This window comes from Arvicanthis niloticus, chromosome 1 (assembly GCF_011762505.2).
Source record: "Arvicanthis niloticus isolate mArvNil1 chromosome 1, mArvNil1.pat.X, whole genome shotgun sequence".
NCBI classification, from domain to species: domain Eukaryota; kingdom Metazoa; phylum Chordata; class Mammalia; order Rodentia; family Muridae; genus Arvicanthis; species Arvicanthis niloticus.
In genome coordinates this window covers 95,293,433-95,321,112 of record NC_047658.1, presented here as the reverse complement: position 1 = coordinate 95,321,112, position 27,680 = coordinate 95,293,433, and the positions used below count along the sequence as shown (strand labels likewise).

Below are 27,680 nucleotides of genomic sequence, written 5' to 3'. Positions count from 1 at the left end.
CACATTGTATGCCTATCTTTGGATATTCCCTCGCTCTGAAAGGTCTTCAATCAGTACCATCCCAGTAATAAAGAGGTTTTATGGTAATAACAATCAAAGAAAGCTGATCCACTGTTCTAGAATAGTGAAGACTAAAGAGACATGGTGATGAATGCAACAGGTCCTAGATCCTGTTGCCAGGACAAAGATTTTAAAGTTAGTTGGGAAAGCTGGAGTAGAATCTAAAGTTTTGATGGCATTTAACTTCCTGATTTTGGTGGTGTTCTTAGGTCTTGGGGCTGGTGAGATGGCTCAGTGGTTAAGAGCACTGACTGCTCTTCCAGAGGTCCTGAGTTCAATTCCCAGCAACCACACAGTAGCTCGCAATCATCTGTAATGGGATCTGATGTCCTCTTCTGGTGTGTCTGAAGACAGCTACAGTGTATTCATATACATGAAATAAGTAAATCTTTAAAAGGGAGAGAGAGGATGGTTTTGTATGTAGAAAACATATCAAACTATTCAGAGGCTGCGCATTAGGGTGTTATTCTCAAATCGTGCTGGGAACTTTTTTTGCATTGGATTTTAATCATTTTTATAATTTTTTGTTTAAAAGTAATTCTAGAAAAACCAGTCTGAACAGGAGGCAGTGGGAAGAGGATCACAAGTTCAAGGCTATTCTGGGTTACATCATGAGATCCTGTCTAAAAGATGGGGAGGCTGAAGGGGAAAGGGAGGATGAGACTGTAGCTTATTGGGAGTTCTTGCTTTATGAACCCTAGTTTCAATATCTAGTGTAAACAATAAATTTATAGACTCAAATAGTATGGCAGTTGGGGAATGTTTAATTTAAAAATATTAGCCTATATACCAAAACTTGCCACTGTATTAAAAGACGACCTTAATGATTATTAATGGATCACTCATTCATTTATAAATGATGCTACGTTCTGAAAATAAAATAATAGGTGAAATAAACATCTCAGCCTCCAAGGCTTTTTGTTGATTTGATTTTTGAGACAGGGTCTCATGTAATTCAAGATGGCATTTAACCCACTATAAAGATGGAAATAACCTTAAACTTACCTCTACATCCACCCAATGTTGTTATTACAGATGCAGTACTAACCATACCCCATATTTGTTCAATGTTGGGGTGCTGGCAATTGGACTGACAGCTCCTTGCAAACTGGTGTAGGCTTTTATTCTTTAAAACCTACTTTAATAAGGGTTTTTAAATGCTTTAACCTTCTTTCCAGCCCACCACCCTCCAGAGGTAGTGGGAAGGAGAGGTTAGTAGGGCAAAGGGGCATGTGAACCCATTCAGAAGTAGATTCTTGGGACAATTCCAATCTGCATTGTCAAGTAATCAGAAGTTCAGTTTACATGAATCAGCAGCAGTAGCTCAGTCACTCAGAAACACCATTCACAAATCAGCAACAGCAGTCCGCCCAGAAGAAGCCAAGAGGCTCAGCTGTGTGCTAACTAGTTCCTTGGGGCTAGTTCAATCTCCAATTGTCAGGTTACTAGCAGTCCAGTTCAGTAGTGCCAGGATAGCAAACAGGAATCAGCAGCAGTGGCACAGCCTAGCAGAAACAACCAGGCCTCCACCAAATCAGATCGAGTCAGTAGGAGCTACCAGAACAGCAGGAACACCAAGAGAAGTTCTCTGCTGTTCGTATCTCAATGCAGTGAAGATCAACAAAGATGCAAGACCAACAAAACTTTGCAAAAATAGCTATGCAAGCCCCCTACCCCTGTCACTGTCTGTTGAGTCCTATTTATACTCTCTCCAAACATGTGTCCTCCCACAGGTCTTGCCTCAGCAAAACATCACATGAATCGGTCTTCGCAAAATTTCATGTGAGTCTGTATCAGCTGACACATCCAGAAACTTCTACTTCACTCTACCAATTTGCCCAAATCCACAGAAGCAGCAAGAAGCCACCGATCACTACCAGAAGTTTGTTTTTTTGTGCATTTCTTTCTATGAAGTCATGACAAATGATGACCATTAAAAAATGGCAAGGCGTACCAATACCATCCAGCATCATCTACTAACTGTTGGGTTATATTTATATTCCTTCGAAACATCATGCATCCTTTCATATGTTTCCTTTAGCTAAATATCCTTTCACCTGTGTCTGCTTCAGCAAAACATGATTTGACACAACTGACTTTCCAAAGAACCAGTAGTTTCCACTTCATATCCCCCTTTCTGTTCAAGAATTGTCCTTCTCTGTAACATTAACAACCTATGAACAATAGAAATAATTTTAAGAATCATCACATTCTCAATAAATGACTTATGTGCAATATTTTCAAACAATAGTCTAACAAAACAACCTTACATTTGTATTAATATAAAATAAGCAAAAAACCTTAAATACCTGTCAATATACAATAATTCAAACAAAACAGCTTTAAATTTCTATTAATATACAATAATCAAACAAAAACCCTTAAATCTCTATTAAAAATTTAAAGTTGTTTTGTTTAGTTTAAATAAAACTAGTTAATATTATTAACTAAACAAAACAACTTTAAATTTTTATCAACCCCTGATCATAACCATAACAACCTTCCACCTTAGATGATAACAACCATAACACACCAAATGACCAAAACAAGCCATCCCAACTTAGGGTACTAGGATGACTGTCTTCTTATCCTGCTGAGTTAGAGAAAGAATTACTGTTTGGACCCCAAGGGAAAAAATGGTTAGTCTGAAAAAAGCTAGCTGTAGTATTTATTACCCAGTTTCTGTGTTTATTCAGTTTCTGTATTGTCTGTCCAGGCTACGTATTGTCCAGTCTCTGTATTTATCCAGTCTCCATGCATATTTTGGAAAAATCAGTGAGTGACCAAAATAGTCTGTGAATCACCTGGACTATTTGCTTTGTGAAGACATCTATGTCTCAGATGATAAGGGATTTTCCCTGGTCTGATCTAATCTTTATAAGTTTTGTTGGAAAAAAATAAGTTTTGTTGGTAACCATATTTTTTATTCCCTGTAGTTACATAAGCATAACCACGTCCCCATCTTAAAACTATTGCGGGTTTCCACTCTATAATGTGAACACATCCTTACAGTATATTGGTTGGCCTAGTTCCTCAATTTTTTCAATAACCCAGTGTCTCTCAGCTGCTGTTGTTCCCTTTTCACCAATATTAAGAAAATTGAGAGTTAACAAAGCATTATTTAGTCTGTCCTGGGATTTTTACTCTCCCTTTTTGTTGAGAACCGAACTAGCCCACGTTCGGGCGCCAAAAATGTTGAGGCCCGAGCTAGCCCCACGTTGGGGCGGCCACTGTATCCCGGCCCAAGCTGCTGCTCCGGTCCAAGGGTCGGGGTTCAGCAAGAGAGAGAGAGTGAGGATGGACTCAAAGAATGGAGACCAGACAGAGTGTGATTCAATCCCGTTTATTCTTCAGTCTCTCTTCCTAGTCCAAGTCCCAAGTCTAGCTGTACTCTCTAAAGAGTCTCCCTAAAGAGTATATTACCTCTAAGTGTTTGATTCTCTCTCTATAGTCTGATTCTCTCTCTTCTGTCTGATTCTCTGTGCTTTTATATGTCTCACTTCTAAGCCATGCCTCTAAGTCACACCTTTAATCATGCCCTTAGGTCTTGTCTCTAAATCTGATCTCTAAGTCACACTCTTAAGTCACACATATTTAATCTCACACACCTTTAATCTCACACACCCAAGGAAAGTCCTGGGTATCCAAAGCAAGATGTTATCAGAGTGTGCTCAGCTGGTGTAGGCTATTGTAATACAAGTCTTATGTCAGGGTACATGGCTCAAGATGCCTGCAAAGCTGATAGCTGCTTTCTGCTAAAAGTCAGCTCCCAACACCTTTTTGTTTAATAAGCATCTCTTTTAAGGTATGATTGGCTCTTTCTATAATTGTATGTCCTATGGGATTGTGTAGCATACCAGTAACATGCTTTATATTATAATATGCAAAGAGTTGCTTAATCTTATTGGATACATATGTGGGAGCATTGTCAGTTTTAATTTGTGCAGGTATCCCCATAATTGCCATTATTTCAATAAATGTGTAATCACACAATCAGACTTTTCAGAACTTAAAGCAGTTACCCATTGAAACCCTGAGTACATGTCAATAGTATAGAAGACATACCTTTGTTTCCCAAATTCTGCAAAATGGAAAATAGCCATCTGCTAAATATCATTTCTTTGGCACCCCAAAGAAAATGGGTTACTACCAGCAGGTAACAGAGTTTGGTTGTATAGGGAACATGTAGGACATTTTAAAGATTATTTTGTTGGCTTGTTGCTAAGTGATGGAAAGTTTTTCTTTAAACCTTTCCCATTAACATTCTGTTTCTCATGAAGTTTTAAGGCTTCTAATACATTTCCTATTAGTAATTGGTCTATTTCCTCATTTCCTTGAGCTAATGGACCTGGCAAACCTGTATGAGACCGAATATGAATAATATATAATGGGTAATTTCTACTTCTGATGGCCTGTTGTAATTGTATAAATAACAAAGTTAATTCTTAGTTATCAGGTACAAATTCAGAAGTCTTTATATGCAAAATGACTCTGTATATAAAGAATCAGTGATTATGTTAATAATAGCATAATGATAGCATATAATTCTGATTTTTGAACTGACTGATGTATATGGACTTTTGGCCACTTTGCTTATTTTATCTGACTTATAACCTGCCATCAGGTTGTTTGCATCAGTATAAAATGTTGATGCCTCTGGAATTGGTGTTCTCTTTACTATATGTAGAAGAATCTAATTAGTTCTTTTTATAAACTTTTTACATTTTCTTTTGGATATTTGTTATTAATTTTGCCCAAGATGTTACTGCAAGCTTTTTGCCAATCCTTATTAATTACCCATAATGACATAATCTCAGCATTTGTAAGAGGTACTACAGTTTTGGCTGGATTTGTTCCTCACAATTGAAGTAGTCTTATGCTATCATTTATAATTAATTCAGAAATCATATATATATATATATATATATATATCTTCAATTTTTTTACTTTGTTTATGAGCTAAGAAAATCCATTCCATAATACTATTTTCCCTTTGTATAATGAGCCCAGTAGGAGAATCAGTTGAAAGTAAAATGACCAGAATACAATCAAGTTTAGGATCAATCTGATCCATATATGCCTCTTGCAATCTTTGTTCTACAAGAGTTAACTCTTTTTCAGCTTCAGCTGTTATACATCTTGGACTGTTTAAATTGGAATCTCCTTGTAAAATTTGAAACAAATAACTTAAGTCATATGTACTTAATCCAATTTTAGATCTCAGCCAGTTAATATCTCCCATTAATTTTTGAAAATTGTTAAGAGTTTGCAATTGGTCCCTAGAGACCTTTTGTGGTTGAATTTTTTGTTGACTGATTTTATAACCCTAGTAACTAAGTAAATCTCCTCTTTGTATTTTTTTTTTTTTTGGAGCAATCTGTAACCCCCAGCATGGCAGAATTATTTGTGTTATCTTAAACATATCTCTAAAACATGTCATCTGTATAATGATAAATGATAGATTGAGGGTTGTTGCACAAAATACTGACATAAATAATCACTATTTAACAATCCCTGCGGAAGTGCCTTCCAGTGGTATCTTTTTAGTGGATGACTATTATTCAAAGTTGATACCGAGAAAACAAACCTTCCCCTATCTTTCTCATGCAAGGGTATTGAGAAAAAAAATCATCTTTCAAGTCAATTATGATTATAGGCCATGATTTTGGTAACAAAGGTAAAGGAAGTCCAGGCTGTAAAGGACCCATTGGTTCAATTACTTTGTTAGCTGCTCATAAATCTGTTATTGTCCTCCATTTACCTGATTTCTTTTTTTTTTTTTTTACAACAAACACAGGGGAATTCCATGGGCTGGCAGACTCTTCTATATGTTGACCTTCCAGCTGCTCTTGTACCAGTTGTTCAAGTGCTTGCAATTTTTTTTTTTTTTTTTGTTATGGGCCACTGATCTTTCCAGACAGGTAAGCTTAATAATCATTTTAAGGGCAAGGCTGTTGATATATCAGCACTGGCCCTATTTTATAAATTTGGAAACTCAATCCCTGTGACATCCTGTTTTTGACCATGGGCACAGCTTGGGATTGTTCTTTATCACCTGTATCAATACCTTCCCCAGGAGCATCTACCATATCACCTCTAATTTCCTCAATTGCTGTCCCTGGAATTGCAGGAATATTAATTTGAGTACCTCATTGTTGTGGAAGATTCCTTCCCCTAAATTTATGGGTATGTCAGCCACATCAGGTCTCAACTTACCTGTTTGCCCTTCTGGTCCCACACAGATAATCCATCTGACACTCTACTTATTTGTGATAACTTTCCAATTCCTATAAATTGCGTGTTAACCTTCTGAAGTGGCCAATCTGGATTCTAAGACTTTTGGGAAAGTATACTAACATCAGCTCCTGTATCCACCAAACCTTTTATATCAACACCATTCATTTGAAGCATTAATTTGGGTCTCTGATCATTAACCACTGTTTGCCAGAACACACATTTCCCAGTGCTCTCAAAAGCCCTGGTTATTTCAACTGGAGCAGCCTTGCCATTGATGTAAGGAACTAACAATTGAGCAGTTCTATCCCCTGCTTCCATTTGAATCTCTTTTTTCACATTTGCCATGTTTTATTTCTTCCTGGATATCCCCATCTACTACACCTGGCTACACAATAAATCCATGAGAAGTTAATCTACTTCTTCCCAAGATTATTCCCACAGTCCCTGAAGGTAATATACACCATATACACCATACATTTGTAACATTCAACTTTTCAGGATAATGTAAGAGAAGTATCTGTGGTCAGATATAAAGCTGCACTTCCTTCTGTAGCATGTATAAGACCAAAAATACCTAATTTTGATTTCCTTGCTTGCTTGGTACCTCATGACTGACCAAAAGAAAATGGCTTGTATTTTTTGCTGCAGGGCCGCATGCTGACAGCACCCTGGGATTGTTTCCCAAAGACAAGAGGTTACCTCGTGTGTCTCTCTTGGATCAGCAATCCTTTGACCAATGTCTGCCCTTTCCACAGTGGCTACAATACCCTGGAAACCTTTGTGGCTCATAGCAACCAGAACCAGCTTGTTCTCTTCAATAATTACTATATCATACCTGTTATTTTGAGCTCTGAATCTTTTAGTCTTATGAAATGACAAAATTCACCATAATTAAAACATCGGGCATTTTCATTCCTGATATTTCTAGCTATAATTTGCCCTATGATATTGGCATTATACTTCTGAGAACCAAAACCAGTTGTCTCTTTATCTATATCTTGTCTATTGGGGCTTCTCATGTTTTCAATGGTCTGATTGCTCTCATACGTTTGGTATTTGCATTTTCAAATGCCAATATTTCTATCAATGACTGTCTGGCTTCAGGGTCTAATATGGCTCTACTCACAGCTGGACCCAACCGCTGTAAGAATTCTATGAAGGCTTCTCCAGAACCCTGCATTGTCTTAGTAAGTGGGGTGGATTCCCATCCCAGGCTCCTTAATCATATCCCAAGCTCTTAAAGATGCAACATGACATTGTTCAATTACACCATCATCAGATCTGATTTGTTCTTGTAAGTTAGCATACTGCCCTTCACCAAGCAGCTGGTCTTGAGAGGGCTAAAATTTTTCAAAAACTCCTAACAGGCTGAGCAGAACCAAGAGTGCAGGTCAGCTTGGTCGTGAGCTCTGTGTTTCAGGAACTTGGCTGACCACAAGACAGATGGTTGATTACAAATAGGCTCTTTGAGAATAGCCTATACAAAATGTTCCCCATGATTGTTCCTTGGACCCTGAATAATGGCCTGGGACTTTCCACAGGTACTCTTCAATAACCCTCCTTTACTCCCCCTGGGTTGTGGTTTTCCCCCTAAGTTGTGGTTTTTGGTTTTAAATTCTCTCTGTCTCCAAAGCCCCGGGGTCAGACCCCACTGCCCCTGTGTGGGCTATGGGTCTTGACCTCAACATGTTGATCAAAATATACCTCTTGCTGATTGCATCAAGTTCGGTGTCTTGTGAGTTATTGGGTGGCCACAAATTCCTGAGGCTTGGGTGAGGTCCTCCCTTCCTGGGAGCCTTACAGTCTTTAGTAACATTTGCTACATTTCATTGTTCTACTTTATAGCTTCCTGTTGGGAGCCAACTTTTAGAAGAAAGTGGCTAGAAAGCAGCTATCAGCTTTTTGCAGCCATCTCGAGCCATATACCCTGATAGAGACTTGTTTTTCAACAGCCTACAACAGCTGAGCACACTCTGACAAACATCTTGTTTATCCCACATAGCTTGTTTTGCTGTTTAGTGACCCCAGCTGCAATGGTGCACGTGGTGAAATGTCTTCACCTGTGTTCTCCTGCTTGTGCTTATAAATACCCAGGATTTTCTGGTAATAGAGGACTAGGAGGTGAATAGGAGGTGTGGATATAGTGAATGGGAGACAGTAAAGGAGACTTGACTACAGACCCTCTGGCTTGTCTCTATTCTTCCTGCCTCTTCCCTTCTTCCCCCCACTCTCTCTCTCTTGCTAGACCCTGACCTTCGGAACAGAGCAGGCCGTTACAGCTTCCTGCCTCTACTCCAACAACCATTGTAATTTCTGTCCAGCTTCTAGTACAGCTGACACCAATCCCTTCCAATCTTGTGGGATAACCCTATGCTGTGTGGCCTAGTTATTTAGCATTTCTTTAACAAAAGTAGAATGTAATCCAAACAGTATAATAGCCTCTTTAAAAAGCTTTAGATCTAGCATTTCTATCAGATGCCAAGTCAATTCCTTATAGGCAGGAATACCATCATTAGCAGGTATATGCTACACAAAGGCTGGGAAGGCTGAAGGTGCCTGTGTAGGCCCAAGCAAATCCTCTGGTGGTACACTTGGCTGAACACTATCCTGTTATACCTGTCCCATTTCCTGTTCCTCCCACCCCCTAGTTTCACAGAGGTGCTCAGGGTGCCTGGCAGTGAAAGTGTGTTGAGCAGGGTGGGGTGGCGGTTTACCTTCCAGCCTAGTTTGCTTCCTGCTTTCATCATGGGTAAATTCCCAGTCTCAGACACAAAGCCTGAATCGTGTAGTTCTCTTCCTAGAGGCCCTTTGTGTTTACCAAGCATATCTACCTCTATCTGCAAACTCTCTAAGTGCATCGCCAACTCTGCAGTCTTCTCTAACAGAAGAGAATTGTTGGGTGTCCCATTAAACTTTTCAAAATAGTATATATGTGAACTATGAAGCAAAACCCAAACAAACAAACAAACAACAACAAAACTCTCTGGGAGTAAGGCAGGAGACTACCAAGTGGCAGTAGCTGCCATTTTGCCAATCTCCTTAAGCCACTGTAACCCCTCATAATCTGCATTAAAAGCATAGTTACCCATTATATGTAAGCTACTTTGGGCACCACCTGTAGGCTCTTATTTTTCAGAACCTACTTTTAACTAGGGTTCTTAAGTCCTTTAACCTCCCTTCTCCCCACTACCCACCAAAGGTAGAAGAAAAGACAGGTTATTAGGATTCAGGGGAAGTGAACCTGTTTAGAAATAGTTTTTTAAAACAATGCCAATCTGTGTTGTCAGGATACTGGGACCCACCCTAGTCCTAGTCACACACAAGGCTTCTTCAGTTTTATGTTAGGTTAAACTGCTACTAAGAATATCTAGTAGGCTTGACTGCAAGTCTGAGTGACAAGTGCAACCGGTGGTATGAATCAAACCTTGAGAAACAAAAAGAATCGATTTCTAGGAGATTCAGGCAAGCTCCTCTGAGAAGGTGAGCGTCACTAGAAACACTTGAGGTCTTCCCTCTTCCCTTTTCTATTTAACAAAAAAAATCAGTATCCTAAATAATTGCAATACTAATATTGAAACAATAATATCTAGCAAACAATTATGTATCTGCAAACAAAAATACTATCTAAGCAAAGCAAAACATAGCTCCACATGGTCTGCCAGAAGCCTGGGTCTGGGTAGCATTATTTAAAGATAGCCTTGTTTGGCACCTTCTGTTCACCTACCTTACCTTGGGTGACAATGAGCAAGTCTGAAAGTGAAAGAAGGGCCAGTATAATAGCATGTGACACTCTTCCTGAGGAGACATGCACTGATAGATAGGAAACCAGTAGCAGACTAAAGTAACTATATCAACAACATTCGATTTGAACCAATGAGTTTATTGGAGTTGCAGGAGGAATATGAGTAAAAGGTTATGTCCCTGGTCACCAAAAGCTCATTTCAGCATGGGTGATAATTCATGGAAGAGCTCTCTGCAAAAGTGGCACGCAGTTCAAAGGCTGAAGGGTCTCCTCAGAAGACTCCACTATTTCTATAACTTTGGGGAGAGAAGAGCCTTGTGAATCTGGTAAGTTTTAGGAACATCCTGAGAGTACCGATTTGTTTGTTTCCTGAGTCTTAAGGAGCCTCCCCACAGAGTGAAAGGTTTAAGTTTAGAGGAAATTACTGTACAACAAATTGGCAAGGTCAGTTTTTGGTAAGGGGTGCTGGGGAATTCCTTCATGAGATCTAGAATGTGGAAATTAGAAAGGAGCTATTTCTTTCATGCAGCTATTGGCTGTTAATCAGGAAGTAGAAGAGACTGGGAATTATGACTACTACACTATAGTTGCCATGTTTGACAAGGTGCAATATTAAGAGGCTTCCTGATCTCTGGACTGTAACATCACTCTGCCAGCATGAGATGCAGCCTTCACCTACTCTATGTGCTGAACCTGAGGAAATACTCCAAGATTTCACTTCAAGCATGCAGCTTCCTAATCACAACAGATCAATTTCAGCTGATGAGTATGTCATCCCAGCAAGGCAATGGTTTCACTTTAGTAGTTCCTAACTCAAAATACTATAAAATTGCCCTAATAGAGGGTTGTGGGGACTCCCAAACTTCCCTCTGGAAATTCACAAGCCAGACATCCACCATTTGCATTTCTCTCAACTCTTATCTTCTATGGTCCCACAGACCAGCCGATTAAGCTTTGAACACCAAGGCTTTGCCAGCTCAAAGTTCCAAAACTTTTTCACAAGCCTCCCCAAAATAACATGGTTAGTGTGTGCATGTATATATATGTATGTGTGTATACACATATATCAATTTTTCTCTCTCTCTCTCTCTCTCTCTCTCTCTCTCTCTCTCTCTCTCTCTCTCTCAACAGGGTTTCTCTGTGTAGCACTGCCTGTCCTGGAACTCACTTTGTAGACTAGGCTAGCCTGGAATTTAGAGTCTCACCCGCTTCTGCCTCCCAAGTGCTGGGATTAAAGGTATGTGCCAACACGCCTGGCCTTGTTCTCACTCTGACTGAAGCTCCTCTTCAGACATTAAAGGAAGTCTCCCTTCCCTCTAAGGCTCCATCATATCCCAAGCTCCATATTCTATTGTTTTTGTCTAATGTTTTCATCCACCTCGAGACTCCTCTTTTACTGTAATAACTGTCATTTCTGAAGGGAATTATGTATCTGCCTCTGTTGTGAACTGATGGCTGCTATTATCTTCTTGTTATATTTAGCAATGGTCACTCATATGTGGCTCAAGAGAAATTTTTCTTATTATCTTTGAGATAAGACCTAGGTCTTATACAGACAGTTCCATATTAATCAATTTACCAAGTATCTTAGTTACTTTTCTGTTCTGATAAAGTATCACAACAAAAGCAATTTAAGGGAGAAAGGGTTTACTTGGTTCACAGTTCCACAGAGCAGTACATCATAGCAGAGATGTCACAGTGGCAGCAGCCTGAGGAAAATGGTCATGTGACTATAGTCAGTCAGCAGAGGAAGGAAGCATATATATTCAGCTTGCTTTCTCCATTTGATACAGCCCAGGGTCTCCTTCCCAAAAAATGATCCTGCCCATGATTAAGATGAGTCTTCCTATATTAATGTATCAAAAATAATCTCCAATGGCAGGCTGAAGGATTGTAAAAGCCAGAGTGGTGGAAGACACCAAGGAAACACGCCTTCCAGACACAACATTTCCATTCTTTGTTCTTGGGAAGGATGTGACCTATCCAAAGTTGCTTGAGGCTCTGGTAAAGCTCAAATTTTAATTGGAATTATTTCTAGATGTAGTACAGAGTCCTAGAGCCAAAGGAACTTGGCAGAGTCAGAAAAGAGACAGCAGTCTCTAGTTCAAAATTTAACGGAATCCCAAAGCACTCTGTAGTCAAGGAAAGTAATATTTAATGCATTGCACTTTTGGAGTATTTGTTTAGCTATTTTATTGGGTTCTATGTCTAGCACCTTCCAGCCTTTACTCCACCCTAATTCCTTCCAACCCCTGAAACACTAGGTTGGAAAGAAAAAAAGTTAGAGGGGTAAAGGGGTACATAGACCTCTGTAGGCTGCTTCCTGTTGATTAAGGGTGTTGGGTTCCTTGGGGCAAGTCCAATCTTTGTTATCAGAATATCTAATTTCTTCTTCTCATTTTCTTGCTCATGACCACTTAACAAACCACAACAACATGAACCAGTAGCAGCATAGGGAGCAGGAGCTGCCACAGGCCCTCTTGGGACTCTCACATTTATACCCTCTCCAGAGTCCCCAGAGTTAAACTATCTGCAACTGGCAAAAATCACACTCGTGCTAGTGCATGAGTCAAATCATAATCACCTGATGTGAAGTAGCCTCTTATCCCACGCCTGGGATTAAAACAAAGACATATTTACATAACATAACAGGGTTTTTTTCTTTAAAAAACATAAACGAAAACTCTCAGTACAATTTATTTTTATTTTTTTAAAAATTTACCAAAATCCTGACTAGTGTAGGAAGCAAGCACAACTCTGTCACAGAAGCCCACACCCAAACTCTCAGGTGTGTTTCTCTGATGCTTAAAATATGTATCATATTCTCCTGTAATGAACCCCAGCTCGGCTTCATACTGGCTCATCCTGAAATTCTCTTCATTGAAGCCAAGAGAATGGTGGTGCATACTTACAAACCAAACACTTGGGTGGAGTCCCTGGGCAATTTACAGACAGCTATACAATGGAAGGGCCTAAGGATAGGGAGGTCCCTCAATTGGTTACCTCTTGTATAACATCAGGAAAGAGTGTCGTGAAACATGCCTTTTCCTCCGTCAGGGAGTGTGAATAGATCCATCTGAAAGGTTCATGCGGAGACTGACCACAGTTTTGGGGTTTAAGATGGTAGTGAACATGCTCAATTCGGAGAGCTGTGATACATAACAGAAGGACTAAACCTGAATAGCCCACGGGGTTCCTCCATATTTTGGTCCAGAGGTAGAGGAAGGATGGTTATAAGCTCCAGGATAGTCTAGGCTATCTCATAAGAGTAGCTGAGAAAGCCAAATGCTAGGGATATAGTTAGTGGCAGAGAATTTACCTAGTATGTGCAATTTCCAGCATGGAAGAAAATAAGTTAAAGTACAGCCTATTAAAGCTACATACTCTTGTTAATAATATATTAAAAACGTATTTATTTATTTCTAATGTATGAGTTCTCTGTACACCAGAAGAAGGCATCAGATTCCTTTATAATGGTTGTGAGCCGCCATATGGTTGTTGAGATTTAAACTCAGGACTTCCAGAAACGCAGCCAATGTTCTTAACTTCTGAGCCATCTCTTCAGACCTGTTAATAACACTTTATCAGTACCAGGACCATAATTAGAGTGAATCTGGGGTAGACAGGAAAGGCAAGTGATATATGAGACATGGGATGAGAAAGGAACTCTCACCCCTAGAAGTCTGGCTGAATCTTCTCCCCAGCTTGAAGCAAGAACTTCAGCGCATTTGCTGTGAAGGTTGCTTAGAGATAAAATCCTTCATCTATAGTATATATTATAGATGGATAATGTTAAAATAGCAATGAGCCAGGCTTAAGGCCTGAATATATCTGACCATGGTAAAGCCTCACTTCTCTCCCAAACATTTTCTGGGAAACTTGGTTTAGAGTTGAGATAGTCTCATGTCCTGCAGTCTGGTGATCTAGAGTTTTACCCTATCAATGCTAGGGACATATCTGTCAAGTGCCGCCCTGGGATCTCACTTAGATTTCTTAGGAACACTTTGAAGATAATGACTTCAAATTTTACCAAAATCCCGATGAGTGTAGCAAGCAAGCACAACTCTGCCACAGAAGCCCACACCCAAACTCTCAGGTGTGTTTCTCCGATACTTAAAATATGTATCATATTCTCCTGTAATGAATCCCAGCTCGGCTTCATACTGGTTCATCCTGAAATTCTTCTCTTCACTGAAGCCAAGCATTTCCTCAGGGCAGCTCCTGTGGTGCTGGGGCCCTCTCTGGTGCCAACAGTCCTCCCCCAGTTAGGGCTGGGCCCTGTGTGGAGACTGGAAGGACTCCACTGCTAGGCTGCAGTTTTGGGAACCTGACTTGTGAAGGCATGGGATCTCTCATGGTACCACATGAAGAAAGGGGTGTTAGTGAACATCTTACCCCTGAATGTTTAGTGAGATACTGCATTGTCTCCACATAAACATTGGGAGAGGTAGAACAAGCGACTTCACACGCCTTTTAGCTTTCCCTCTTCTATTTGTTTCCTGGAACACAACTATTCCATTGGCTAAATCCTCCCCTTAGTATCTCAACTCCTTCCTAAAAGGGTCTTAAGGCTTCCTTCACCACCCCACAGCTGTCACCACATACACACTGGCATAGCCACCACCTTCAGGGCCAGCTCTTTGTCAGCTCATTCTACCACATCATTTTGACAGTGATCCTAGCTGAGGCACTCGTGGTAAGCTCTGACAGTTTTAATGATACATTTGTCATCTGCCCACATGCTGGCAGCCATGAACACCTTAGTTTAGGGACTTGACCTTTGTTCATACGTTTATTGTCATTCTGGGACCTCTTTCTCAGAAAGGAGCTTCAGTAAAAGGATAAGCTTTGTGGGCCAGAAAGCCATGCAACCAGGGGAACTAGTCCAGAGCAAGAGTGAGGTCATTGTGTCCAAACCCCCAAAAATCTTGTCCTGAGACCAGCAGGAGTAGAACTGTTTTCCTCCTTGCTCTGGGCCTGCATGTTCCAGCTTACTTAGGACTTTGGACACCCCACTTCTGCCACCCTGAGGTAGTCACATACCTGGTGGCCAGGTTACAGGTTAAACTTCCTCTCTCCCTATAATGACATGTCCAGCAAGCACCTGGAATTCCTCTTCATGCAAATGAAGTATTTCCAGCATCTCAGCCCCTGTCAATGATGTACACTCACCCCAAAAACCCTACCCACTCCCCAAGGTTTACATAGTCCTTACTTGCCTGCAATAAAAGAGAGTTGTTTCACCAAAAACCATCACCAGAAGGCTGTTTCTCCCTGGCATTCACTGCTGACCAACATTCCGAAGAACCCTTTGAGTCTGGCCAGTGCATAACGGTGCCTGGACACAGCAAAGGCAGAGGCAGAGCCTAGGAGGTTTCTGAGGGCAAACTGAGTCCTAGGGTAGAGGACTACTGTATTAATCCCTAGAGCAGACAGATGGGCCCTCGTGGGTAAAGCCCAGAGGGTGAGCACCTTACTCCTTATCCCAGAATGCTGCTCAAACTGTAACATTTGCTTGCTATCCCATGCCACAGAACAGGAAGCTCTGTCCTACTAGAACAAACATGCTTTGCAACCTGTGTAAAGTAATTGGAAGACGAAGAAAACAAACCCCACCCCCAATTAAGGCCATATAGAAAACAGACTCTAATCTAGAGGAAAGAAAAAGAAAGCCTGGGCTAGATGAGTTACAGTGTTTATAGAAAGGATGGCTGTGGTGGCACAGAGAGAACGGAATGTATGATGAAGGGGAGACGGAAAATAGCAAGCTTTGACATTAATCAAACATGACTAACAAGCTTACTAAGGAAATACTACGTTTCATCAGAGTAAGAAAACAGTAACTGTGTCTGATCTAAGACAACAGAGCTGAAACAGAAGGACTGACCGATGCCTGCTTTTCTAAACCTGCTGTGTGTTCCTTCTTTTTCTGGAAAAGAGCACAGACAGCAAGTTCTGTTTGCTAAATATAAAACTGCCTTAACTAGAAACTGCACATTTCAGCTTCTGTAAAACTTGCTTAGCTCAAAGGGAAAAAAAAAATTCTCTCCTTTAAGTGGGACAAAAAGATTACCTCATGGACAAGATTATGGCATTGCCTGATTCTATATAAGCGATGAAACATTTCTGATCAGGCTGGGCCTATTTAAACACTAGGGAGAGGCTACAGCTGGGTGCTAATTCAAGAGCTGGGTTGTCTCTGAGCTCTGAAAATTCCTTACTGAGAAAGAGTGAGTATCCCCTTTAACAAATGGAGGTCCCAGAAAGATTTCCTCCATGCCAGCCTTTGTGCTGCTGCTGACCAATCTTGGAAAATGAAATGAGAGAGCTCCCTGACAGTATTTTGGGAACTTCCTCTGAATGGCTCTCTGACTCCCTGACCAGCTGGTCTCCATGCTCTTTGGGAGATAAAGAAAACTCACCAGGGAACCTGCAGGATAAGGTAAGGTTCAATTAATCTGAACCTCCTCCAGGTAGCACAGCAGGGCTCTGCTTCCTTCTCTTCTCTTCTCTTCTCTTCTCTTCTCTTCTCTTCTCTTCTCTTCTCTTCTCTTCTCCTCTCCCCTCCCCTCCCCTCCCCTCCCCTCCCCTCCCCTCCCCTCCCCTCCCCTCCCCTCTTCTCTTTTCTGAGAGTTGGAGTATGGGGAGTGGGGTAACAGTTAAACTAATCTGTTTCAGGAACTTCCTAAAACTATTTTGAATTGTTTACTTCGTGTTTTAAAGAGCTTCCTTGCAGCATTTCACCTCCCCTTAAAACATCCTGTTGTTTCACCTCCCAAAAAGCATCCTGCCTTAAGAATTCTTCTTTCCCTCAGATATGAAAGGTTTTAATTTCAGAAGAACCTTCCAAACCCAGTGCCTCTTCCCATCTGAGGGACCTCATAAATCCAGCCAAGAACAAGATGGTTCTGGTCCATGTGAATATTGATCCCACATCCACCACAATAGAATTCTATCTGATCTATGGCACCATGCAAGGGGTTCTATGGTTTACAGAAGACTAGAGAGGTAAACTGTTCTGGGCCCACAATGCATGCTCTTCCTATTGGATAGCTGTTCCCTTCTTGAAACCCCTTTGCTCCATGCACACTGCCTTTGTTTCTGCCACACCAAGCCCGAATACTCTTATTGTTTCTGTAACAACCTGATACCATCATTTTCTGAGTTCCTTTACATGTCTGTGTTTTATTATCTCTATGTTTAATGTTCTCCTGTTACAAGTACTTAGGGGTTTAAAAAGAGGGCAAAGGGGATATTTAAAAGAAAAATACTTGAGTTTTTCAGGTTGACTGTAGGCACACACAATTGATTATGGGTATAGGCTTTCAAGTAGTTTCAGCCAGAGAATGTCTAGACATCGATAAAAAATAGGCTTAGATTTTTTTCAAAACCTACTTTATTTAGGGTTCTTAAATGCTTCTACCTTTCTTCTAATCCACTGAGCAGAGAGAGGTAGGAGAAAAGGTTAATAGGAAAAGGGTTTTTGTGGACTTGTTTAGATGTAGTTCCTTGGGGGTGATTCCACTCTCTATTGTCAGGACTGCTGGTAAGCAGTCCAGTTCAGTAGCAAACACCAAACATGAATCAGTAGAGGTGGTGTGATCCAGCAGAGACAACAAGGCTCCAGTCAGTGGAAGTGGCCAGAATCAACTGGAATACCACGAGAAATTCTTTAGCACATTTTTTTTCTCTATAAAGTGAAGACCAGCTAAGTGTTACACAGTGTAGCAATGTAAGAATGTCCTCTCATTGTTTGTGGGGGTTTTGTTTATATTCTTTCTAAACATCAGGAACCCTCTCAGGTGTCTGCTTTCAGCAAAGCATCACATGCCTTCTCACAAGACAGCTTCCAGAAAAACATCAAGTGACACAACTGAGTTTACAAAGAAACCAGAGATTTCCACTTCAGATCACGACGTCAGCTTGATCCTATTTGATAATGAATGCAAACTGCCATGCACCTATAATCTTATTGATTTACAGATATAGATACACAGACGTGTGTGTGTGTGTGTGTGTGTGTGTGTGTGTGTGTGTGTGTGTGGTGTATGTTTTCTTAACGAATGATGCTGTCTGTCTCTTGTGAGTCCCCATGAGACCTGGCAAATAAGACACATTTGTATGACTCTACACAAAATAAAAGCAGGGCAGGTGTTTTGGGTCCATATAATTGTCACTGGACTCAACAATGAGTTTGTTATCCAATATAAAGCACTGGATTCAGTTTTATTTTTAAGATGCCTTTGGGCATAGATAACATTGGTAAATTCCCATATGCTCTTTAAGATTGCTGAAAAGCTGGCTGTGGGGATTAGATTTGACCTGCCCACTTTAGACCCAAACAGTTTTGTCTCAAGTTTTTTCACAGGTGATATTAATTTATTAGATTGCCCTATATATGTAATTTGGATTTAGTTTTCTTTTATGAAGAGAATGCTATATAGTACCTCCAAGATAAACAACTGACACCTTATATCTTCACTTGTTCCTGCATAAAATGATCGTGGCTGGGCTTGTTAAATCTTAATATTCCTTCATGGAAAGAAAAATGGGCAGGGTCATTGAGTGTCCACCTGAGTGTCCAGTCACACTCCTCAGCCAGTTATATGAGTTGGGACCTAACTGCATATAAGCTCAAGATATTTAGGGACAAACTAGGATATACAGTTTAGGAAAGACTAAGGAGGGGGGAGTTCCATCTATGCTTTTATGGGGAGCTGGCATATACACTAAATGAAGACTCTAATAGAAATAGATTTTTTTTTCTGAGACAGGGTTCTTTTGTGTAGCCCTGGCTGTCCTGGAACTCATTTTGTAGACCAGGCTGGCCTCGAACTCAGAAGTCCGCCTGCCTCTGCCTCCCAAGTGCTGGGATTAAAGGCATGTGCCACCACTGCCTGGCAAAATAGATATTTCTTAAGTGACCCTCTTAGGAAATCTTCTCACAACACATAGTAAGTTTATTTGTTAATTAAATCTCATGGTATAAAAATTTGTTTTCCGGAAAAGGACTTAATATATCAAAGGCAAAAGTAGCTGGATGTTTCCAGAACTGAGACAGAAAATAAAAGGTAGTTCTTCACATTACTTTTAATGAGGAAAAGAAATAATATATATGATGTGTCCTCTAAGCATACAGTTACAGGGTTGACATGTGTGATGGCTATTGGCTGTCAACTTGACTACATCTGGGATGAATTGAAACCCAAGTGGCTAGGTACACCAGTCAGGGACTTTTCTTAATTAAATTTTAGATTAAATTTGGGAAGTTCCATCCTTAAATCCAGATCTTCTGAGGTGGGAGGTTCCAGCCTAAATCTGAGCCACATCTTCAAGTGCCAGCTTATATAAAGGACAAAAAATACGTTTTTACTCTTTGTTTGGTTGCCTTCACTCTCACTGGCAAGTTCATTCCTACACTGGCATTAGAGCCTATGTCTTTAGGATTCCTGAATATGCTGAAGACCAACTGAGACATCCAGCCTTATGGGCTGATCAGCTACTGGATTCTTGGACTTTCCATCTGGAGACATTACTGGAATGGTTGGTGAAGGAACTCTGGCCAACCCAAGCATAGTGAGCATGGCTCTGGCAGGCCTTTCTCTTCTCTCCCATTCCCCCCTGCCTTGCTAAAAACTGCTAGATTACATTCCTAAAGCTAGACCCTATGATCTATTTGTTTTTTGGTTCTTCCTCCTCCTGAGGTTGACTACCAATGTCCAGCTATCAAAGTATTGAAGTCCAGCAGTCAGAAGCCCCCTTTGGTTCACGTAGTTAACATGCCCAAGTAAAATTAAGCACCTCATCCTAACACGGGGTTTCCCCTTGTACCTTTATAAACTGCCATTTTCCCATGTGCCACATTTGTCTCCTCTCTATCCAGAGGCAGTCCTTTGTCCTCCAGGACTAATACCCCTCCCCTCTCTCCCTCATTTCCTTCCCTTTCTCCCTAGTCCTCTATCTCCTGTCTTGTCTCTTATTCCCTACCCTTTGTTCTTCTGGGACAAATAAATCTTCTTTGTGCTGAAAACTTAGTCTTGGAGTTCCTGGGGCAAGAGTTTTCCTTTTATTTGGACCATAACCTGTAAGCAACTCTAACATATATTCATTCTATATTTCTCTAGGGAATCCTAATACAATCTGTAAAGAACTTTAGCTCTAAGTTCTTTTTCATGATAGTTCTTAGGTATAAAAATTATTCCTCAATCAAAATATATCTCCAAAGCTCTTGCTGAGATTTGAAAAAGAAAGGTTAAAAGGATATAAAATTGCAAGCAGAAAAAATTTTACTTAAAAGTTACAACAAATAAAAAGTTGAAATGTTGCAAAGGATATAGATATAAGGTTATATCTTTAATAAAAATAATTTAAATATTTTAGATAAAAGTGAATCATATACAACATATGATTATACTACAATATTTGATCTATATTACATATATTATACTATATAATATATGTTACAATACACAATATATATGATTATATATACAATATATAAGTTTCATACTAAAAGTAAAAATATATAGAAGTAGAAACTTATGGGTTCTTTGGAAAGTCAGTTATGTCGAATGGTGGTTTGCTGGGGCAAACACATGAAGTGTTTTCCTGAAGCAGACACAGGGAAAAGGGTGTTTTGCTAAAGCAAGCACATGAAAGGACATGTGATGAAGAATTCTTCACTAATGACACATGCACTGGTCCTCCTTAGACTATGTTGTTGAGCTGCATTTGTCGTGACTCCGTAGAGAGAAAGGCACTAAAAACTTCTGGTGGTGTGCTGGCGGCTTGCCACTTCCATGGACTTGGACCCACTGGCAGTGATGTCAGCTGATACAGACTCACATGGAGTTTTCCTAAGACAGATTCATGTGCTGAGGCAAGACCCATGGAGGACACAACAGACTGTGAGAGAAGCTTGCTTACATAGCTATCTTTGCAAAGCTTCTTGGTCTCGAGTCTTCCCTGATCTTTGCTTCCTTGAAAGAGGTCAGCAAAGAACTTCTGGTATCCCTGCTGGTCCTGGTTGCCCATGCTGACTCATGCCCTCAGGCCTGGCTATTTCTGCTAGGCCATGCCCTGGCTGCTGATTCATGTTTGCTATCCTGACACTACTGAACTGGACTGCTAATATATTCATAAAGTGTTTGTGAGTGGATTGAGCTGCCGAGCTGCCGCGGCTGAACCCTGTGGACTGAACTGTTGACTTCCTGACAATGCAGATGGGATTTGCTCTAAAGAACAATTTCCAAACAGGTTCACTTCCCCCATAACCCTGTAACCTTTCCTTTCACTACCTCTGGTGGGTGGTGGGCTAGAAGGGAGATTAAAGCATTTAAGAACCCACATTGAAAGTAGGCTTTGAAAAAACTAAGACAACAATATAGTAATGGACAAAACAATAAAAACTTAAAGCCAAGTCACAGAAGGCCTGAAAAAGTAATATAAGGCTTATGAGGAGTGGGACTTAATGATATATTTACTGATACGAGTTTATCAATGTTCCCAAGGTTATAACAATCTAGTCACAATGGCAAAAACTTAAAGTGAGTGTCTGATCACTTATATCTTTGCTGGCTGTTAAGCCTCGCCATTTGGGAAACTGAGTCACAGCAGTAGCCATGGTAATGAGTCATTGCACACAGTTTTATTCCTATGAGTGTCTACTTATGAAATCCATCTCACCCGCTCTCCTGAATTATGCCCTTTATGAAGAAAATGAGCTTGCTTGAGAAGAAGATGGTGTCAGATGCCGACATTCCAGGAAATCTCAATTTAGAAATGAGGATTCCAAAATAAAAGAAAATGCCCATTTGGGGAAAAAATAAATGCTAAGAAGGGGTAAAGTCACCCTTCAGTTTGATAATATAATAAAAATTAAAATCATTTCTAACTCTAAGAGTTTTTGAAATGGTTTTTTACTATGAAAACTAACAACATAAAATTTATATAATTAAAGAAAAACATATATTTAATGTATGATCTAGTAAACTGTTTTATACAGGTACACTATAAAAGAATTGTTAAAATGAGGTTCCAAGTTACTCTGTAGCTTATATTTATGGTTTGAAGTTTATTTAGGTACTAAAAAGAGCTTCAGTTCAAAATTTGTTACTTACTAAGCCTCAAAATCTTAAGATAAATTACCCCAATTTATAAAGTAGTAATCTTATGGGAGCGTCTAGCTTACTATTAATTCTTAAAACAAAGATAATTAAAATATGAATTAATGATCAATCACCTCACAAGTGATTAAATGTTTTAATATATCTAAAACTATGTTTGTAGTCATTCTAAATGATAAATGGAATTCATTTACAGAGAAAAGATAGAAGACAGAGCCAATTTATATCTCTATTAAACAGTCTTCTGTAAACATCATAAAAAAATATCAAAGTAAAGCCTAAAGTTGGCAAGGCAGAGCAAGTCTGAAAGTAAATTTGAAGTTTGCCAATATGAAATAATATTTAAAACTGAATATTTTAGCAATAAAAATTATAAAAATAAGACCTAGTTTGGAGAATTGAATACTTGAATAAAATGGGTTAAGTTTACAATATATGTGCTATGTTAGAGTAATTGGCTGGTATACTTTCATGGCAGGACGCCCCCAAGTTCAAGTAGTAGCCTTTCAGGAGCCTGCGTGGGATGCAGACTCCATCAGAGTGAGTTGCGTTCTAGACTCAATACAAGACACAGAAGCACAAAGAAATAAGCCTTGCCTGAGTCTATTGCTCCTATCCTGGACCAGCAAAACCTTCTCCTATCTGTAGGGAAGATGATGCCTCACGAGATGGGGGAATGGATTCTCTTTCATAGTGGAGGATCTTGGCTTCTCGACCCACATCCTAAAGATCTCAAGCAACGAAGAATCAAACAGCAGTTTGTTTTTTGAATTGCCACATGATGAAGCTGTAAACAGAGGAGTGTGGTACCTAAGGCCACCGCCCAGCAGGAACGTGTGTGTAGTACAATGCCATGCCCTCCAATATGCACTCAGTTCCCCTCCCCTTAGCAAAAGTTACCCCGGGGCTGAGAGCCGAATACCTCACTTTATGAGTCCCCAGGGCAGTTCCAAATAAGTATGACAGAGATGCTCTGCATGGGACCAGCCAGCACAGCAGGAACAGAGATGCTGTGCATAGGACCAGCCAGCACAGCAGGAACAGAGATGCTGTGCATAGGACCAGCCAGCACAGCAGGCTGGACTCCAGACACTTAACTAAGCACTGAGTTACAGGTGCCATCATGTGGACCCGCCATGCCCAAGTGAAGACAGCAACCCCAACTGAGGAAGGAGAGACCTGGACTGCAAAAGCCCACTCAGACCAGCCTCTCCAGGTCACCATCCAGAGATGAAGGCAGACGCATCAGCCCTGGTCCCACCTCACCCAGAAGCTTGCTGATCAACACACGGCAGACTTTGAAGAACCAGACAGCCCTGTTCCTGTTGAAAACTTGGAAGCCGATGGGTCTCTGCATGGTAGGATCTTGAGGAACTCAACAGGGGACAGTTGGAGATGGTGATCACCTTGCCTTCTTCTTCCTTCAGGACTCACAGTATTGTTGACTTTAATGTTTTCTATAGGCCTAGCCACCATAGCTCCAAGGTGTGAAGCCTGGCTCAAAGAATTATGTTAGCCTTGCTGTATCTGAAAATGACAGACATTCTGGGGAAATTATTTTGTTTCATTAATGATTTATGCCTTGCTACACATCCAAATAACTGCCTGTCACTGAGGATGAATGTTCTCTAAAAATGATATGGGACAGGCTTTTTCTGTGCCACATGTACCTTTTATCAAGTCTGTTTTCCCCACTGACAAGTGGTGGCTTTGACAAGAACCCACAAAACTTCTGCTAATAATACTATGTTGTGCCCCAAGGAACAGGCTTAAGAAAGATTAGCATGGGGCATCCCTCTACGCCCTGCATCCCACCACATGGGGCATCCCTCTCTCTATGCCCTGCATCCTACCACATGGGGCATCCCTCTCTCTATGCCCTGCATCGCACCACTTTGCAAATGCCTATCAAGAGGCTTGGGTGTTGTACAGCAAGGCTTAGCAATTGGTGGATATAGTGACATTTTTAAGAATTCTGAAAATTTGTTTTCTTTTTAAAAACATGGAAATATTATATGAATGTGCTTCTGTTTTAATCCCAGGCATAGGGGTATGAGGCTGCTTCTGACTGTCCACAGCAGTCATTTGCCTCATGCTCTAGCAAAGGTTTTGCCAGCTGCACATAGTTTCTGCCATTGTGTGACTTCTTGGAATTCTGGGAACTTTTCAGAGGATACATAAATGAGAGGGCCCCAAGAGGCAGATTGGGTGAGTGTTGATCATTTAGGGAGGTTGGTTGTGGTTTGTTAGTAGTCATGGTCAAAGAAACAAAAGGAAAGGTGTGCATGATTGTGTCACAGCCTGAATAAAAGACAGAGACCCCCCAATCCCTCTCCCCTTCTTCTTCACCTTCCTTCTTTCCCCCTTCTCTTCCCTGCTTCCCCCAATAAACCTCTCCTTATGGGAAAAAAAGAAAGCAAAAGGAAAAAAAAATAGATTCAGAGATTTCCCTAATCTCCCTTCTATCCTTGTTTCTCTCCTATCTAGTGTTAGGGGGTGAACCCAGGGAATAAAGGGTGGGAAAAGAAGAACCCATACAGTAGCAAAGACCAGCTATAGGTGAGTTTGTTTTTTTCTCTGCTTGAAGCAAAGAACAAACTTTCAGGAATGGGACTCTAACTAATGCATGTCACAAGGGTGCTACAGTTGCCACAGATGTTACAGATGCAAATGCTACAGTTCTCACACAGAAACAGTTAAGGCAAAACCCAGTTGGATGTGGTGACATGCACCTAGAAAAACAGCACCAAGGAGGACTTAGGATCCAAGCCAGGCAGGGCTACTCAGTGAAAACCAAACCAAAAAAAAAAAAAAAAAAAAAAAAAAAAAAAGAGAGAGAGAAAGAAAACAGGGGACTGAGAGTTTGCCTTGTGTACCTAGCCTCTAGGTTCAGTCCCCAGCAGCGCAAAAATCAACAACATAACACAAAAACTACCATCTGTAGAAAATCTTAAGTAAAAAATCTCCAGGCACGTTTGCAAGTGTACCACACAGTGGCGGTAGAGGACAGTAGTGACCTTTGCAGCATTCACCAAGTGGAGGCAACAAGCAGAGACGGCAGGGATGGGAATTCCCAGCAAACCTGAGAGGTTAATTAGGAGGAAAGGGGGACCTGGACTCTCTGTAAGTACAAATGTCCCTCTTTCTGTTTTTCTTCAGTAGCCATAATGAAGCTAAATAGGGAGAGAATTCGATGGAACCGTGTATGTGGCCAGAGGGGGTGGGGGTGTTACAGGAAAATTTAAAGTCTCATTTCCCAAGTAGTCGTAAAATCCAACAGGGCAAACTCGACTATGGAAAGAATTCATCTCGGAAAGAGGAACCTAGGTAGGTGAAACCGGTCCATTTCTATTCCACTTAATGACTTGTTTATCTGTGGGGGCTGGGAGCATGAATCTTTTACCTTGTGGGTCTTAGGGATCAAACGCAGGTTGTCAGGCTTACCAGCAAGCACCCTTACCTGCCGAGCCGTCCCAGTAGCCAGAGTTTAAAGTAAATAAGAGGTATAGGTGTAGAGCCCTTTCTTGAAAATGTTCCTTACTCACTTTCCTTTTATAAATAGATTGGATACATCAAACTTTGCTCAGAGCTGGAGGCGTCCTGTTGGACGGTAAATCTGAGCACAGTTCAATCCACACCTGGAACCGCAACATGTAGGAAACTAATGCAGGAGGGTCATGAGTTCAATTCCAGCCTAGCCTGCATCGTGAGAGCCTATCACAGAGAAAAAGAACACAAAGTCCAATGGCTGAGAATATAGCTCAGGCTACAGAGCTCTTACAATCTTTTTCCCTCTCTGCCTTCAAGCTTCTTGGGCTGGCTAGATGAATCCGTGGGCATAGGTGCTCGATATACAAGCCTGGTGACCTGCTCTCGGCTCCCAGAAGGAGAGAACAAACATAAAGTTGTTCTCTGAGCTCCACATCCATGCCATGTATGAGCGCACACACCAATACAAAGTAAAATGCAGCAACAACCAAGACTGAGCTCAGTGGCGGAGCATTTAATCAGCATGCTCACAGCCCTGGGATTCAATTTCCAGCGCTGATAAATAATTTTTAATATGGATACTTAATTAATTTTACACACATTACATGTCTACTCTGTGCTAGCCATTGAGAACAGAATATTAAATAAAACCATTCCCCACCACTATGAAAAATAGTACATGTTTATTTAGATAGATAGTCCAGCGTAGCCCAGGATAGCCTTGACCTTGGTGTGTAGTCCAGGATGGTCTTGACCTCCTGATCCTTCTGCCTCTATGTCCCTAGTGTGGCTGGCATTTAGGATAAGTGCCACCACACTGGGCTTGTGTAGCAGTAGGGAAAGAACTCAGGGCATTATGGGTACTAGGTAGGCAGACACTACAGGCATCCTACCAACTGAGCTACACTCCTACCCCACCCCCACCCCATTTTAAAATTTTGTTTTAAAGACAGAGTTTTATGTAGTTCAAGCTGTGCTCAGACTCACTAAGTTGACCACAGTGGCCTTGAACCCTGATCCTCCTGGGAGTGCTGGGACCACAGGGGTGTGTTTCACTTTAACTGTTCTCTTGCCAAAATAGAAGGCACATTGCATCAGCTGCCTGAAGAGGATCTTCTGCCAGTCAAGACCCACTTTAGACAGAGAAAGCCCCTAAAAATAGCCATCCATGTGCTGGCTCAACAGGTGATTGGCTCTGAGCAGGGAGGAGATCCTCTAGTCTGGGTGAAGGAGACAGGGAAGGACAGTGCCATTCCTAGCCTTCCTTCGACAATGGCTCTGCCTCTTAAGGTCCTGAGCCGGAGCATGGCCAGCTCAGCCAAAGGAGACCATGGAGGGGCAGGAGGTAAGTGGGGCCAGGCCTGACTCTGACTTAGTAGCCTAGCCTATCTGTTCTCTTGGCCTGCGCTTCCCCCGCCCTCCTCTCCAGGCTCCCCTCTCCTGATCGATCAGGCACTGATCTTTCTGACCTCTAGGCCCAGTGATAGCTTTTGCCTGTGAATCTTCTCTCACTCTCACCTTTCCTCCCCCAGCCAGCACCTGGCGCCTCCTGACCTTTGTGCTGGCTCTCCCCAGCGTAGCCCTCTGCTCCCTTAACTGCTGGATGCACGCTGGCCACCGCGAGCGCCCAGAGTTCATCCCTTACCACCACCTCCGCATCCGAACCAAGGTATGCCAGAGGATGAGTAAGTGAGGGCATGCAGGGGAATTTCACTTGTGGTGACTGTCTACTTTCTCTCCACAGCCCTTCTCCTGGGGGGATGGTAACCACACACTTTTCCACAATCCCCACGTCAATCCTTTGCCCACCGGCTACGAGCACCCTTGAAGTCTCAGCAGACACACTCTTCCAGCAATCTCCAAATCGACCTTCTGCATATTCTGCATACCGGCTCTGAGAGCCCCTGAGGTTCCAGTGGACAATTCCAATAGCAATAAAGGTCTGAAACTTTTGTGTCCTCTGGCTCTTTGGGAGCATCGTGACAGAAGGGACTGGGCAGGCTCTAGGGCAGAAGGTATCTGGGTTC

At 41.3% G+C, this 27,680-nt stretch overlaps 1 protein-coding gene across 1 annotated transcript; it reads left to right on the top strand.

Moving 5' to 3' along the window:
• Window positions 1-26,838: 26,838 nt before the first annotated feature.
• Cox6a2 (cytochrome c oxidase subunit 6A2) lies at window positions 26,839-27,605 on the top strand. Its single transcript, XM_034516629.2, has 3 exons — window positions 26,839-26,998; window positions 27,186-27,322; window positions 27,398-27,605. Exons 1-3 carry the CDS (start codon window positions 26,926-26,928, stop codon window positions 27,479-27,481), a joined length of 294 nt encoding a protein of 97 aa, XP_034372520.1. The 5' UTR covers window positions 26,839-26,925; the 3' UTR covers window positions 27,482-27,605.
• Window positions 27,606-27,680: the final 75 nt, after the last annotated feature.